We start from the raw sequence: 17,554 nt of genomic DNA on the forward strand, positions 1-17,554 counted from the left end.
GGATTTTCATGTATGTGGCTGTCAACCAGGCTCAGCTGGTTATATATATATGTATTCTTCATATTATGATTAGGTTTTGAATATGTTTCTACTTATGTCAACTCGTGACACAAAAGGAGCAAGGGGAGGTTTTATAAACTCACAAAACCAGCTAGCTTTCACCTTGTATTAGGTTTCATCTAAGTTCACAGAACTTAATCCAAAACTAACAAGGATGTGGGTGTATGGAAAACACGCTTTAAGCAAGACACCTTGGACAAACATCCTGTCTTATGACACTCGGCATCCATGCTTAACGAGCTTATAACCAGGAGTTATTCTAGGCATTAAGTGTTACAAGTATGCATGCACAAAACAGTATAGGCTTAAAGGGGAAAAATGGGATCCAAATTGCTAAAGTAATTTTGGGAAAACATTTCATAGTGGGAAAGACAGTGGGACTATTTGGACAGGAGGACGATCTCAATCCCAGCATGACCTCTGAAAGGCAGAAACAGTCTTGATGTCAGAATAAATTATATTTTTATAAAAGCCAAATCACATCAAGATTTGACTAGCATACTGTGTGCAGCTACAACAGTGGGATTCCTGCATACTAGCACATATAGTGTAGCTGCGCTTCAGATACGTCAGGAATGATTCAAGTTTCTATAAATGACAAACAGCGGGGTTGCCATTCAAAAATCAAGCATGACCATTTGAGATAAAGTGATAATCACAATCACACCCATGTGAATAAAACCTAAACTTAATGTTTGTGATTTATATGCTATGTTTTGCAGGATTTAAACATCTCATGCTATGACTTATTCATGAAAGAAGCCACTTTCACATTTTTTGTCCCATGAAATAACAAAAGCAAGAAAGTATAAATCAATTTAACATTATGTTCTATGGGAACAAAAAACAAACAAACTAGGTCACATTCCCAAGTGAATCACACTAAGAAATATTAAGTCATATAACACAGGCACACACGCACGCACACACTTTGAGAGATTACACAGCAAACAGATCATTAATAAGGGGACAAGCACAAATCTGCAGCCAGCTGAACGCAGGACACTACATCCAAAAATATTTCAGCGATATAGCAATCTTGTCTGCAAGTACTGATAATACTGAATGTAGGCAAAGACTGCTGGTGGTATGATGAAAAACAGCTTAAATAGTTTTCAGAGCAGCCAATCCTCCTTCCTAGTGTTTCACACTCACCAGCGACACAGACGTAAAAACACAGTGACAGACTAAGAAGTGAGAATCCAAGTCTGTTACATATTTTTATGTGTCACTAGTCTCATATAATGACATATGTGCTGGAATAAACAAAGACACTCAGCTATGCAGTTTGACTTTATGCTTTCTTAAACAGTGAGCCACACATTTACAGAATCACAGAATCACTGTTACGTAAAACATGTTTCCCAGTTAAACAGTATATTACAGGGGAATAGAGAATGAAGTGTTCCTCATTTGGCTGTTCAGCAATATAAAATAGTGATAATTTGTTGAGAGGTCCTTTGGCTTAACAATCTTATAATATAAGAATAAGAATAATCGAAGTAGATCAATAGATTACTTCAGTATTAATGCTGATCCTTCTCAGGAGTATCATTTTGGCCTTTCGTCGACACTACATTAAACAGGTTTAAATTTACGAGGCTGTGTGTTTATCTTGTGTACTGACTAAGAAATACACTTCTTTAAGAGGTCTAACATTGTATTCATTTGCACACAAGCAGCAGCTGATCAGCATCTCAGTGTAATGCTTTGTGGCAGGATTGTTGACACTGGGCCAGAGAGGTAGATCAACAGGATACCGGTGACACGGCAGTGTTCCTCATACATAGACTTTACTTGGGCAGATTGCCATGGTATACTGAAAACCTCCAAATCATATTTGATGACCCTTTTTTTTTTAATCAGTCTGAGAGAACAATAACATCTGTTACAGGGTTTGTCATACATCCATTTATTTATTCAGCTGCTGATAACCATATAGACTATATACGCAGCAGATAAATGTAGCCACTGACCCTGACAAGTGAAGACAAACTGTGGGAGACTAGATGCTGGGTAAAAAAACAAATACAAGTAAAAATCAGTGTCACACACAACAAGTAATTGTGAGGTCATTAGCTAAATTCACGGGCTTTGATCAGATGATTTTTCTGAAAATAAGTCCATGTTTGAGTAGATATAATACTTCAAAGAGAAAAAGGCAGGTGAAACAAAAGGTGGAACACAAAACTAAAAACCTGACATTCACAAGAGCGCCCAGCATGAAGTTGGCTTGCAAAAGGCAGCCCTTTTAGGCGGATGGTTGCATAACACCGCGTATGCGTGCATCATTTGCCTATTCAATACATTCACGGCTGAGTGCCCTTTACCAACTATGGTTTATACATTCTTCAAGCAGCAACACTTACTAGGTAATTACATGTATAATGGTTTTATAAAAAAAAATGAAATCTAGTGTCAAGTATATATTTCTGGATTTTGTCCATGTGAGACAAGTGAATAGACAGGCATTAAAGAGCACACCATTTTTGCACTTCATGGTTCTGCAATGTCTTCTAGAGTGTGACAAAGACATCTCGCAAACCAACAGCACGAAGGAATTCAACACTGTGGCAAAGACACACTTACGTGCCCAGGACGTCTTTGAAGTCATACTTCTCCTTTATGTCCGTGGTCTTCTTTTTCCAGGCATGACAGTCCTCATCCAGCGGCATCTTCTTGTTGGGACGCTCAGAAACAATGCTAGTGAGGAAAAAGGGGGATAAGGAGAAAATATTCATAAATATCGGCATTTAACTGCCATAAATACTTCACTGATAGTTCAGGGCTCACATCTCTTGTGCTTTTTATTGCAAATCTATTTTTTACCCTTATCAGTTAGATGAAACATTTCATATCCAAATGTAGGTCACATTACTATGTGAGCATTATTTCACTGTGTTGGGAATATATTAGTTGTTTAGCTGATTTATTAGGGTGTGTATAAGCCAGGTGGGTGTCTGTTAAGCCACTTTTCCACTAGAATCCACATGACTCATCTCAACTTGGTTTTTAGGTTTTTCCATTAGGTGATAGTACCTTATACCAAGTACTTTTTAGTACCTACTAGACCAGGTTTCCAATCGAGCCAAGTCGAGTTGTGATGTCAACAGACTCCGTGCCACTGATTGGTCAAGGAGTGACGGTACTGGATGAGTTATGAGACCGACTCCTTCACAAGAATCATACCCGCCATTTTTTTATCCTGGCAACGAGGGAAATGGCTACACACAACGCCCGCCACCTTCTCTGGCCCTCTTCTTTCACACTGAGTATGACAAAAAGTCATAGACCAAGCAGCAGGTATACCATCACCTCGATGTCCTCCACTGTATGGTGTGTTTGTGTCTCATACAAATGAGATCACAGACCTTTCTACAGCGCCTTTCAAAAACTAACCACACTGAGTTGCAACTACAGGCAAACCATTGCAACACTTTGTTACAGCAACAGCTGCATGTTTCTGTTGCGTTTTCACACAGTCAACATTGTATGGCATAGGACTCTAAGCACAGGGCCAGGAGAGAATTGGTCATTTACACAAAAACACTGGTAAATATCTGGTCACGGTTGCTTGTGTGCTGGTGATTCCTTTTAAGTGGTTGTAACATGTAGCATATGCAGCGCTATAAAGCTTCAAAATGGCAAACAATAAAGTTCACTTCCAACTATATAGAGATGTTGTGAAGTTACATCAGTGCAGTCATGTGCAATACAATTTATAATCAGCAAAAGAGGAATTCATTGCAGACAGGGCCAAAAGCCAAGTCTTGTATCTGCCAGGTTAGTAAGTAAACCAAACAGTGACCTGAAGCAGTTCAGTTGCTGCTGTATGTCCTAAGTACATAACTTCAAGTGCTTAACTTCTTACCACTGCAGTTGTATCAGAGCTGCATACAACTCTGGTTGTATTATGGATCCAGATAACATATAAATTTGTCATCCTCACGCAATGTTTTTTTCACAGAGCTGCAAAGCTGTGTTGACAAGTCCAACTTTAAGATGAGCCCCTCTGAAGAAGCACATTGTTATGAAGAACTGAAACTCAGATGTTTATGCTTATGAAACGTGTGTTTATCTATTTAAAGTTGAGCATCAGGCAAGTTAGGTGAACTCAAATAAAGTCAAACAAAATTAGATTCACACTCATATACCCGGCCAAGGTATTAAGCCCTCCATAAATACCCTTCTACCATTAAAAAGTTATAAATGCAGCTCTCATTGAAACAATGTTTGTTTCTTCCTGTTTTCTTCTCACTTCATTTTTCACACCAGAAGTTAACTTTCAGATGTTTGTCCTCACCACACTTTGAAGAGTGGGAGGGATCACAGAGGACCCTGCTGTCACAGCTATCATAATCTAAACCTAGAAAGTGCCTCAAGATCTCGAAGACTAAAATAGCCCTGTTCATATCAGCATGCCTCACTCCTCCTCTGTTCCTGCTGCCTGCCTGGCAACTTCACAGTCTGTCTATATGGGATGATATAACATATTGTTCTGGACTGGGCCAGTGTTGTTCTGCTAAAGGCGATATAACAGCGCAGTTAATCATCTTCCAATTAGTTCAGAATCAGCTCATTTTAATGCCGAGAGGCACTGTAGCCATATAAACAAGGCGAGGCTTAGCACTGCAGTTATCTCAGAACAAATGGTCATGGCCTCTTCTAGCTGCAGGCACTGATTGGTGTACACGCACAGTAGCATGAATTCAAAGATTTTTTTTTTTTCCCACGTGTGTCCAGGGGTTTTCACATGATCACACACATACAGACGCACACAGACAGGCGCAGCGACAGTCGTGTTACCTTCACTAATGCCAGAAGTTGGCTTCATACATGTCGCCATGGAAACCCAAAGGCGCTGCTATGGTATCTGAGCGTCTAAATTGCTTTAGTGTCTAATGGCAGGTGGCAGCTAAGCTGGAAATCATTCTGGTTACTTTGACGGCTGGCTGCGGTGTGTTACCTTTAGCTTGAATATATCAAAATAGCCTGCTCAGACATAAAGTGCACATATATGCACAGGAAGAACTGTTTCATTTTAATCTACAGAGTAATTCTCAGTGCTAATTTTTGTATGTGTTCATGTTCAACTTCCGATATAATCTAAGGAACAAACCAACCAAATGAGCCTGTCGGAACAAAGCTTACCGTTAACATTTAAATACATATGAGTCATTCTACACCACATCATTTGGTGCGCTATTTAGAGAAGATGAAGTAAAAAGGAAGTGTCTCTAAATTAAACATGAAAACCAGCATGCAAAGTGAGGATAGTTGTATAAGGAAGTATAGTTAACCATGTGTAAATACTTTACTGATACATCTGATGTTGCACAGCCTGTAGTCCTGTAACTACTGTGAAGAATCAACAAATAATAAAAGAGCAGACTAACTGAATTCCCATGTGTATGCTCACCACCTGTCTCTTTCTATGGAAACTGTGGATTCATTTAGCAATTTTTACTTTAATGTTTTCCTTACAAAATAACCTGGAGTAACTTCAAGTCAGGACCTTGAACCTGCACTGCCAAAACAACTACTTAAAGTTGATATGTTGCAATCATTTCTACCATCATAGTTGTTTCTTGGCCCCAACCACAGAAGCTTTGCATGATTCACTGTTCAAAATAATCCTTGTCTATCGCATTGTAGGATTTGGTGCAGCCCCTCAGTTTGTCCACATTCCAAAGCACAAAGTTATTGCTCCACTACCTTTAAGCCAAAACTCTTCTGATTGACTACCTGTTGCAAACAGAAGGTCTGAGCTGTTGAGATGATAACTCTCTTTTATTTACAACATACAGACCCAAGAGCAATCTGAAGTCTGAGCTTTTGGTTCACATGGATCATTTGTACACGTGCTTTTTGAAAGTCAGGCATTTAACAGTATAATATTATATAAGAAATATTTATTTATTTAAATATATATAAAAGATATATTTTATGAGAACTATGCAACTACACAGTCATGACCCCTTGATTGTAAAGATGTTCGTTTTCTGTATACAAAATGGTTGGGTTGCATAATAAAAAGCTACAGTAAAACATGACTTCCATTAAGAGACTAAACAATGAATTAAACAACTGAAAATAAAATTCTTCACAGTTCTGAAAGGCTTTGTATTTTTTAATCCCCCTAACTGCATAAGAGCAAAAGACTTTTGAGAACATGAAGCCAGAGGAAGAGTGAAAACACCTCTCACATGCTGCTTGTTTGTAGCATCTCACCTTGCTCATATGGAAATTCATGTTAATTCATGCACTGAGAAGAAGTGACAATGAACATCAAAGTAATTTTTAATCCATATATGCGTCAACCTTTTGTTGCCAGTGGTTGCATTTTCTAAAGGTAGCATTACGCAGCAAATGCCAACATGCACCTAAACCTCCTTCACAGCACTTTTATATCAAAACAACACATTTCAAGCCACTGGAGTTTAATCCAGTTAGACATGAGCAAGGGTGTCTGTTGTTTTTTTTTTTTATTAAAAAAAAAAAACAGGCAAATGCTATAAACAGCAGATTAAGGTTCATGTTTCACACACGCAAGGGCAGAAAAGGCCAAAGCTTAAATATGTGGAAGAGTAGAGGAAAGATACATGCATGGTATTGTATGAGCATAAAGCGGATAAAAAAAAAAAAGCCCTTCAACGTCCACGGATGGCATGACTTTGGCCAGTGGGACACGATAAGCTGCTCAACTGAGTAAATAAGCAACAGGACTGAAGAAGCTGGAGGTTGGAAAAAAGCACAATATCATAGTCACATTCCCTGAGAAGTAGGTGACATGCAGCATTCACCCCCTGTTGAAGAATTAGAGAGAGTTGCTGTACTCACTGGTTTCCCATTCCTGTGATGCGCAGTGGACAGAAGAAACACACACACAAACACACACACACACACGACGACAGTTAAATGTGACAAAATGGCACGTGCAAAAAAGCTCTGTCCGGCCCTGCTAAACCGTCTCTCACACTCACAGACACACAAACACACACATGAACACACCACAAAATGAATGCAAAAGACTGAAAAAAAGAGGAAGTAGAAAAAGTTAAATTAACATTTAAGGAGACAGAGCTCTGCAAATAACTTATTTGGCTTGTGTCTCTATAACGATGCAGATAAACTCCAAATTGGTTCTGTTTATTATTCTTCCGTTTTTTTAAAGAATAAAAACTGATTTTGGCTCAGCTTAATCACTATTATTCCATACTTCTCCACACCATCTATGGCAAACTGAGGGGAAAATATGCTGCCAAGTATGAACAAAAAGTCAAAGACATGTCCAAGGAATGCATTCCTGTTAAAGCAGACAGAGTTCACTGAAAGCTCACTACACTAGTGCAAAGAGATGATCTTTCAGTGATTTTAAAACCTTCAGATGAGTCTGGCTATGTTTTTGAATCAAATTTCATAAACCTACCCCCAACATGTTTGGTTATTTATCTTGATATCTTTATTATCTCTTTGGAAAACTAGTGTTTTTGTTTTTGAGGAATCTAGTTTTTTTGTTTCTGAGAATGTTGCGCACACTGACAAGGACGAAAGACACAGGGGGGGAAAGCAGCTGCTGTCAAAACAAACTAACAAACTCCATTCACATATTTCATACAACAACAACAAGTTTCATTAGGTCAAACACTTGACAAAGACCTCCGCAGATGTGGGCAAGCTCTTTTTCCACAGGGTGCCAAGTGGAACATATTTAGAAGCATAAACACAGACAGTGAAAGAGAAGAAAGAAGAGCCAGTTTGTGTTTCCCAGAGTCAGAAAGCAGCTGTCAACTGAACGCCATGGAGCCCATCCATACCTGCATATCAATCAACCGACCTGCACCCATCTGCTTCCATGGCAAACACATTGAGATTTTTCTAACAGCAGTGTTGATTGGTCATCTGCTGTCAGTGACGCACACCAAATCTCCTCTTAAGGCCAGCTTATCAATGATAAGAGGACTTCTTAGTAGAAGAGGTGAGGAGGTGTGTGAAGTGTTAAGAAAGTGAGAGACGGTGTGTAAAGAAAGCCACAGAGAAACAGAAAGCAAATAAACGACAGAGACAGATGGGGTTACACTCAAACTGCTTTAAGGACTTCCCGGGGAAGACGTACAGTGTGATGTGTTTTTACTGATGAAATCATTACAGTATTTCTGATTTACAGATTAATAACAGGGATCCTTCTGGCCTAACGCTTTTTGTAGACATACCATAAGTTAAACTTGAGCCATTTAGATAGATATCTACCTGTATATGGTTTCAGTGAAAGAAGAAGAGGATAAAAAGCGATCACTTCAGTCTCTAGTATATTCCATGTCAGCATCTGATCTTCAAAACAGCAGCTTTAGTTACACCGAGGTCCTCTCGGAGTGAATGGGAGGATATAACGTGACCCCGGCTGCTGTTTATGCTTCAGCAGCCTAAAACGCTGAAAACGAGTTATTTTTAAAAGTCGTCAAATCTCACTTCAGCTGTTATAAACACATTCCTTCTACGGAAAAGTCCTTACAGGCGAGGTAAATGCAGCCAAAGTGCCCGTTAACGACAGCTTACCTCACAGAGAGCTCAGTGGGGGAGAGCAGCTGTCCAAACCCTGACGAGAAATCGCGCTCAAGCGCCTATCTGCTCTTTGTCGGAAGGGGTGGGAGTCAAAATGAAAGTTAACGCAGTGTCTCCCTCCTACCTGAAAATGTGCTGTCACGAAGGTCCGGAGTCTCTGCCTGGAGCCCGCCGGCTGTCTCTCCTACTCTGAGCGCTCGCGCTGAATCTGCACGCGCCAACCTCCACCAGCAGGGTTCCTCCTGACGTCACCTCAGGGCAAGGACGGACACAGTGAAGCGGACCAATCACCGCTCTAGCAGTGTGGCGCATAGGTGAACGGCTCTGTCTCACCGACGGTAGCTGCCTCCTCCCTCTTTCCCTCCCCTCACTCGTGACTCCCACACCTGTAATAAAATGCTTGGAGGCGAGAACACCTGTATCGACGTGCTGTTTCGATAGTGGCTGTAATAAACACAATGTGTCACGGTTTTTATGACGTTAACAGCCAAGGTGCTGTGGTTAACAGACTTCCAGGTGTAGGCTAGTTAGGTATTATAAGCTCTAATAAGTTTAGATAAATACTTGTGACATGCACACGCTGAGTGGTGTAGCCGCTTTTATTGGCCTGCTGTCACATAGAAGTGCGACAGTGTTGCAATAAAATAATCGTTATGTTTGATCAAACGAGGGTTGCTTTTTTTGCTAGACATGAGCAGAAGCGTGTTTCAAAGGGGGTATGGGGTGTCACTACCCCGCCTAAAATATAATGTACCCCACCCCCATCAAAGCCACTGAACTAGAGTGATGTTAATCATAAAATCCCTAACACCATCGGATAGCACCACATATAGGACTAGTAGGAATGTTACTTACATTTAGTCCAAGTATTCTACTCCAGTTTACTGGGCATGTTGCTTACAGCAAGTAAAAACTCATGAGTTTTGTTAGGTATTTTAGTACCATGGTAGCATTTACTGGATATTGTTTTATAGTGACATTATGCAGGAAAACTCTGTCATTCAATAAGGCCCCTTTGTTTTAGTTATTTTTCTCTTTGACCCAAGAATTGATGTGTGAGAATCACAGGCTGGTACAAGGTTGAAATACCACAGAGATCACTCCCTCAGCTACATTAGTTTCTTAATCTTTTAGACGCCTGTTGAAGGCCAAATGGTTTGTTTCAGATTTCACTAATGAAAGAACTCTTCGTTTTGTGCCTTGAAAATATGTCGCTGAGATAATCACAATTGTAGCTGAACTAATAAACTACACAAAGGATGCTTCTTCACCCAAGGGCAGGAAGACGCTGCCTTATCTTGGTCTGTACTGGTTTAAACTGATAAATCTGCTGTCTCATGAATTTTACCCTCTATATAAACTGTTGTACTTGTGAATAAAGTTGAGTCAATTTGGGAAGACAACCTGAAGCAGTCTCTGTTTTCTTGTTCTCCCAAGCTGCTCCCGAGCTCGTACTAACACGCTGAATGGCATGCTTGAATATTACTTGAGAATATATTTGACTGTGTTACAGACTAAGGGACATTCTCTGCTGATAGGTGAAGGTACATTCTCTGCTGATAGACGTCCACGCCTCGGAGGAAGCCGATCCACGGATTAGGCCCTGGAAACCGTTTCCTTCAATTTTGGTGTCAGAAGTGGGATCCTGACGAAGGTAGGCACTCGTCTTTTATTTTATAAGACTGTGTTATGCCTTTCTCAGTGATCCACATAGAAACGGGATACGCTGACGAGGCCTTCTTCGGTGGCCCACATAGTAACAAGTGGGATACACTGAGGAGCCTTCTTTAGTGGCCCACATAGAAACACAGGAAGTTGCCTGTTGTTTTGTAAATAAAAGCAGAAAGGACACAGGAAGTTGCCTGCTGTCATAAACTAAGAAGTTGCTCACCAGCAGAAAGGACACAGGAAGTTGCCTGGGGTCATAAAACGAGAAGTTGCTCGTTAAAAAGTGAGAAGTTGCTCACTAAAAAGATAAAATTGCTAGCAAAAAATCAAGTAACCTCAGGTGTGCCACAGCAAAAATAAATACTAACCTAAATCCTCCTAGCGTGTAAACCCCTCTGGAAATCACTGAACATGGGTCAGAATTATTCAAAGACCACAGACAGGTCCGATAAAAAATCTAAAGTACCTGTAAAACCAAAAATTAATAAAATACAAAATAAAGTCTCAAATAACGGCTCAGTACAACTCCCATTTCCGGTTACGTTTAACCCACGCTCGCGAATCAATGAAGACGTCCATGATCACGTATCCAGAACATGCGGGAGTGCTTATGTGACTGACTTTGTTTACAACTTAAGAAGTTCAATGCATTCTAATTTATTTCCGGAGCCTTATCCCGAACGATTATCGCCAGGAAACAGGTCAGTAGAAATGTTGAATATCATTTGTGATAAGAAAAGTAGTCTGCTTAAAAAGTCCTGTAGAAAATACATGATAGAATGCCGCGACGTGATACATCAAATGTTACCACTATGGAAAAAGGGACCGGAACCAGGTGTAGATGCTTTAACATCAAATAAAACTAGTGCAGGCTCTAGCATAGAAAATAAATCTACTGCGGGAAAAGCTAGTCTTGCATGCTCAGCCATTCAGCCCACAGCCCCGCCGCCTTACGAAGATGAGACCGAATTAATAGTTGCTGCAGCAGCTGCACGCAAACAATGTCAGCATTCTGATCCAACCAGCTCAAAAGAAAGCGACGAAAAATCTGAATCACATGCAACGGATCTTAGACACCTAATTGAACAAGATCAGGAAAAACAATATATACGCCGCGAGGAAGAATTAGCAGAACATAAAAAAAAGAGAAAAACTTTTGAAAGAAGAATGTGAGGAACTTATGAAAAACAATTTAGACGACTATGAAGAAAAACTTTTGCATCAGGCAGTGTCCACGATAGACACCCACATGAAACGCCACGATATCGTAGCTAGAGGTTTAGAGGTAGCTAAAGAAATACCTGTTACCCGAACTTTAATAAAGACTTATCTAAAAGGAAAAAAGGAAAAACAAAGCCAGGATGACAAAGGTCCTCACGCCAACACTCGCGGTAGTAAACAAACAGACCCAAAATCTAGTGACGTCAATGACACTTACCCCTTTATGATAATAGGAGATCAGTGTTGTATTCAGCCCCCTAAAATCTCAGAATTAGTGACAACTATTAAAGAGCTTCCCTATCCTCTTAAAAATCCTACAGCCTTTGTCTCTGCACTACAGAGAAGTACCAGATATCACCATTTGGGTGGTCCGGATTACAGGTACATATTGTGTCAATGCATTCCTGGAGTAACCGAGTCACAACTCATAAGAGAGATAGGTGAATTAGACCCAAAGCATGATAAAGCATCCACAACTGCAGAGTTTTTGTGGGTAAATAATGACAAAATCACCAATTTCTTTAAGAATCTAAAGAAATTCCTGCTAACAATGTCCAGAGACAAAATTGACTTAAATGCAGTAACTATGTGTAAACAGAAGCCTGATGAATCCATCCTAGTATTCATAAAACGCTTTATGCACTGTTGGACAAGCTAGAGGTGCAAATTTAGCTCAGTTTTCCAGCAGCCGCAGACACCCAAAGCAAAAATGAATTTGTGTATTTAATTTAACACAAAGGGTGAAATGTTTGCTGACACTGATAACAGCTTATGTTTTCTCTGCCCTATGTACCGACATGATGGAGAAGGAACATCCTCTGTGTCAGCTGGACCCTCAGCAGAGAATGAACTCAACATCCTTTTGTCCGGTACTCTATGTCACACACTGTGCCAAAAAAACGTGTACAGACGCCACTAACAGGTAATCCCATGACTGGGAGCCACACTTTTGTTTCTCTAAGGTCAAACAGTGATTTTGTCACATAACTCAGACATAGGTTACGAAATATGTCGACACATAGATCTAACCTACCCTATCCACTGTACTATTTCTGCAGTTACATTGCCAGCTGAATACCAGAATATGACATTATGGTCAAAAAGTGAGAATGATATAGGATTTATTGACTGTACACTTTATCACGTACACCTATTAAAACACAACAAGCCAGTATATGTCAAGCAACATCCCATTTCCACGGAAAAAGCCGCAGCTCTAGATGTCATCATAGGAGATTTATTGACTACAGGAGTAATAAAGCCTACAGTATCTCCATATAACACTCCTGTCAATCCTGTGCCAAAGCCTAACAAACCTGGCGTATGGCGTTTCATACAAGACTTAAGGCAAATTAATGCAGTCAACATTCCTCTGCCACCTCTCGTTTCAGATGTTCACAGCATATTGACATGCATTGCATCACACATAGAAATAAGCAGTACACTTGGACTCGTTTGCCCCAAGGCATGATAGACAGCTCTGCTGCTTTCTCAATGGTGCTTCACTCCTCCAGGGCTGCACCCTGATCCACATGTGGATGACCTCCTCCTCTGTGCTGAAAGTGAAAAACTATGTCAAACTGCTACACACATGCTTCTCCAGCACCTCCAAAAGACTGGCCACAAAGCATCTGCAAAGAAAATGCAGTACTGTCAGACTTCTGTTCAATATTTGGGATTCACACTGTCTCACGGAAAACGTTCCATGACTGCAGACAGGGTCAAAGCTGTGACCTCCGTCCCTCGTCCCACTACACAGAAAGAAATGCTGTCTTTCCTAGGCATGGTGAACTATTGCAGACAGTGGATACCAGACTGTTCTTTTCATGACCACATTCTGCGTGACTGTTGTAAAAAAGAGAAGCCTCCTCGAATACTGTGATCCACAGAAATGACTGTCTCTTTCAATGCATTAAAGGGAGTGCTGACCTCCGCCACTCAAAGGTGCTGCCTGAATTGTTCAGGGAATGCCGGCCTGCCTGAGGGCAGTAGCAGCTTGCTCTATCATGATAAGGGACTGCGAGAAGCTCACACTCTCACATGACACTATTCTACACACCAATCACCAGGTCACGACCATTCTAGCAAACATAACTACACAACATATGCAAATCTCACTATAAAAGCGAGCAGCACACCTGATTCGCCAGCACATTTATTGATCCTATGCTGTGTTCTTCTGACCGACAGGATGGCTCAGACAGGCTTGATGATCATGACTGCATGACACGTATACAGGAATCCACAGCACCACGTCCAGATTTAGAGCAAACACCTATCCCAGACTCAGCCACGGTTTATGTGGACGGGTCCTGTTCAAGGCCGAGAGACAACTCATTTCTTTGTGGCTATTCAGTGGTAACAGTGCCTGACATCATACTAGAGGCTCACTCATTACCATTTCACTCAGCACAAAAAGCAGAGCTCATGGCTTTAATACGCGCCTGTGAGCTACATTTGGATAAGCATGTGACAATTTACGCAGACAGCCGCTATGCATTTGGCGTTGTGCATGACTTTGGCACATTGTGGAGACAGAGAGGATTTAGATCTGCTGATGGAAAATAAATTGCTAATTCTGATCTTGTGCAAAGACTTTTGCAGGCTATACAGCTGCCATCGGCCGTTGCAGTTGTAAAAACGAAAGGACACAGTACAGCTGACACAGACGAAGCAACAGGTAATGCCTTAGCAGACGTGACAGCCAAGGCTGCAGCTGCATCACAGCTCCCACCTCCGCAGGAAGTATTATCTGTGCCCCTACAGCTGCCACTTGTTACACTCCCAGACTATTTAGAGACAAATGTTGATTTAAAATTTATACAAGAGCAGGCCTCTGCATGTGATTACACCTGTTGGGAGAATAATGACTGTACCTTAGATGACAGAGATGGCTTATACAAAATCTTAAGGGTTTGATTGCCCTCCCATATTCCCTGATGCCAGTCCTTGCCCGACATTTTCACTGTGTGAGTCATGTCGGACAAGGAGGGGTAATAGGAGCAATAAAATCAAGATTTGTAATCAAGAAAACATCACACGCAGTAAAACGCATATTAGCAACCTGTCTAACATGTGCACGAACTAATGTAGGAAAACCAAAAGCAAAACATCAGCATTTACCACAACCAGATTTTCCATTTCATACATTACAAATTGATTTTACACATATGCCATCGCAAGGAAGCATCAAGTACTTACTGGTAATAGTGGATCAATTTAGTAAATGGGTAGAAGCTTATCCAACCTCAAAAGAAACTGCAGAAGTAGTCTATCAAAAGTTGAGCAATGAAATAATACCCAGATTCGGAATACCTCACCAGATTAACAGTGATAGAGGACCTTCATTCACATAAGAAGTAATTAAAAAATGTGCTAAAACTTTAATGACCTGGGTCAAATTACTTACTCAAGTCCTGTGTGAGATTAGAAGGACTCAATCTGCAGTAACCAAATTATCTCCATTTGAAATAAGACTATTTCCAACACCATGGTCAGCTTCCAGAGGGGCACCGCTAGTAGAAGGTGATGTATATTGCATTGTCCACTGATGTTCACAACCTGGTAGAAAAACTGAATAATAACTATCAGAAAGTTTGTCTCTCTCAGCTTTTCCCCTCCACAGTTCCACCAGTGGAGACAAGGAGATGCATGTTGGAGAAGCCACTAAAACCAAGGACTCTCTGGGAGGCCGCGCGTGTTCCAGCCCCAGACTGTACTGGCAGTGACGAAGAACCAGCATCCTAACAGACGGACAACCTCAGTGGATTCATGCCAGCAGGGTTAAGACCAGCCCCACCAAACCACCTAAGGCGTCGGATCAAGTAGATGACGTCTCCGGCGAGCCAGCGCCCGGATTCAATACACCTATAGATGACGACTCAGGCGAGCCAGCGCCCGGATCCAATACACCTACACACACGCAATCACTGATTAACACACAACGTCTGAAAGAACAACAACAAGGTACTCAAACATCCAGCAGGAACAGAAAGCCAAAAGTACCACATGATGTCTAACCTGATAAAGCCAGACTCATTTCATCCTGATAATGGAGAAAATGAAATGCCCATTGTCATCACACGAACCTGGGACCAGGCCAGGAGACGACTAAAGAACTGTCTTTTTTATATATTTAGGTTATTAATCATATCTACTGCATTAACCTTAGGATTTTTATTTACTATTTCGTATTGTAAAGTGCAACCCTGTTCACATTTCTGCAAGCCACATTTTCAATGATAACCCATATAGCTACCAGTACAGCTACTTCAATGTATTTGCAATTAGCACAAATTGATCCTGAGGATGTGCCAGATGTTACCAATGATGTTCCTGATGTGTATATTGAACATTAGGTTGTGAACTATTACATTTTATGATTTGCTTTTTATATTATGTTATTACATTTGTGATTTTTCCTTTCTATTTGAGTTATTATTTTTAAAAATAATAAAAGAGGGGAACTGTTAGGTATTTTAGTACCATGGTAGCATTTACTGGATATTGTTTTATAGTGACATTATGCAGGAAAACTCTGTCATTCAATAAGGCCCCTTTGTTTTAGTTATTTTTCTCTTTGACCCAAGAATTGATGTGTGAGAATCACAGGCTGGTACAAGGTTGAAATACCACAGAGATCACTCCCTCAGCTACATTAGTTTCTTAATCTTTTAGACGCCTGTTGAAGGCCAAATGGTTTGTTTCAGATTTCACTAATGAAAGAACTCTTCGTTTTGTGCCTTGAAAATATGTCGCTGAGATAATCACAATTGTAGCTGAACTAATAAACTACACAAAGGATGCTTCTTCACCCAAGGGCAGGAAGACGCTGCCTTATCTTGGTCTGTACTGGTTTAAACTGATAAATCTGCTGTCTCATGAATTTTACCCTCTATATAAACTGTTGTACTTGTGAATAAAGTTGAGTCAATTTGGGAAGACAACCTGAAGCAGTCTCTGTTTTCTTGTTCTCCCAAGCTGCTCCCGAGCTCGTACTAACACGCTGAATGGCATGCTTGAATATTACTTGAGAATATATTTGACTGTGTTACAGACTAAGGGACATTCTCTGCTGATAGGTGAAGGTACATTCTCTGCTGATAGACGTCCACGCCTCGGAGGAAGCCGATCCACGGATTAGGCCCTGGAAACCGTTTCCTTCAAGTTTTAAAATTTGCTTCCAACTCTTCTGCCTGTTGTTTCATGAAACAATAAAATCAGTGACAAACCAAATTTTTAAAACTGAAGCCAAAAATAAATAAACCCATACAATTTTTTTTCAGTACCATGTGCATACACTCTGTCCTGTGCAGACACCTCTAAGCTGAAATTGTGCAGTGTCAGCTTGTACAGGTGTAGTGCTCCATCTAGTGGATTACATAACCTCAAACAGGTCAAGATCATTGCAAGCTTAAAGTGGTCTTCTTGGAACTGAAACACGTGTGCTAACACACAGGATGTTGTGTATCAGTTTATTTGAACCTTTTTTTAATCATTGTACCCTGTCCATCCCTTTATGTTTCACAATGGAATCATAAAACGCTGTTAAATTGCTCTTCAGCACCATCTAAGCTTGCATCCTGACAAAGAGCCACTGGTTTTAAATTATCTGAAGTGTCTTGAAGTTCTCACTCATTGCAGATGTCAGGTGTAAATTTGCATTTAAATGTAGTTTTCTCTCTGCTGATACAAAGCTTAGACCTATATTGTTGGATGTGGGATTTAAACATTAAAATAGGATATTATATGACTTGTTATAAAGGGTTCATAATTTCCATGCCATAGCAGAAATAGTACATGTATAACTCGTAATTTTAATAAAGAAAGGTTACAGCCAATGCAGTGGTCCAGTGTGCTACCAGTGGCGTCATCAAGGGAAAACCCTGTCTCCCAATATGTTTTTTTAAACATACAACGTTTTGCTATTATGTAAAGAAACAAGAAACAAATAATAAATATTTCTTTTTAGATCTTAGAAATTTTATTTGACTTCTAATTTGATGCCTGTTTTGTTAAAAAAAAATAGTATTTTGTTTCGTTA

The 17,554-nt window shown here is 40.4% G+C and overlaps 1 protein-coding gene and 1 long non-coding RNA gene across 4 annotated transcripts in view; one reads left to right on the forward strand and one right to left on the reverse strand.

The window, feature by feature from the left end:
• Positions 1–8,899, reverse strand: part of camk1b (calcium/calmodulin-dependent protein kinase Ib) — a 39,458-nt gene extending 30,559 nt beyond the window's left edge. Inside the window, exons 1-2 of one of the 3 annotated variants that reach the window (XM_082533131.1) lie at positions 8,747–8,899; positions 2,650–2,763 (exon numbers count right to left, since the gene is read on the reverse strand). In XM_082533131.1, the coding sequence (XP_082389257.1) occupies positions 2,650–2,735 (86 nt within the window). In that variant the 5' untranslated portion in view covers positions 2,736–2,763; positions 8,747–8,899. Of the gene's footprint in view, positions 1–2,649; positions 2,764–6,900; positions 7,045–8,616; positions 8,725–8,746 lie in introns of those variants that run through there. The other 2 variants (XM_082533132.1, XM_082533130.1) reach the window with 2 other exon arrangements.
• Positions 8,900–9,544: 645 nt separating this feature from the next.
• On the forward strand, positions 9,545–16,457 carry LOC309706523. Its single transcript, XR_014276748.1, has 2 exons — positions 9,545–10,276; positions 15,121–16,457. It is a non-coding gene; the product is annotated as an uncharacterized lncRNA (long non-coding RNA).
• The last annotated feature ends 1,097 nt before the right edge of the window (positions 16,458–17,554 follow it).

The sequence above is a fragment of the Aulonocara stuartgranti genome (genome assembly GCF_965226115.1).
Source record: "Aulonocara stuartgranti genome assembly, chromosome: 5".
Taxonomy (NCBI): Eukaryota; Metazoa; Chordata; class Actinopteri; order Cichliformes; family Cichlidae; genus Aulonocara; species Aulonocara stuartgranti.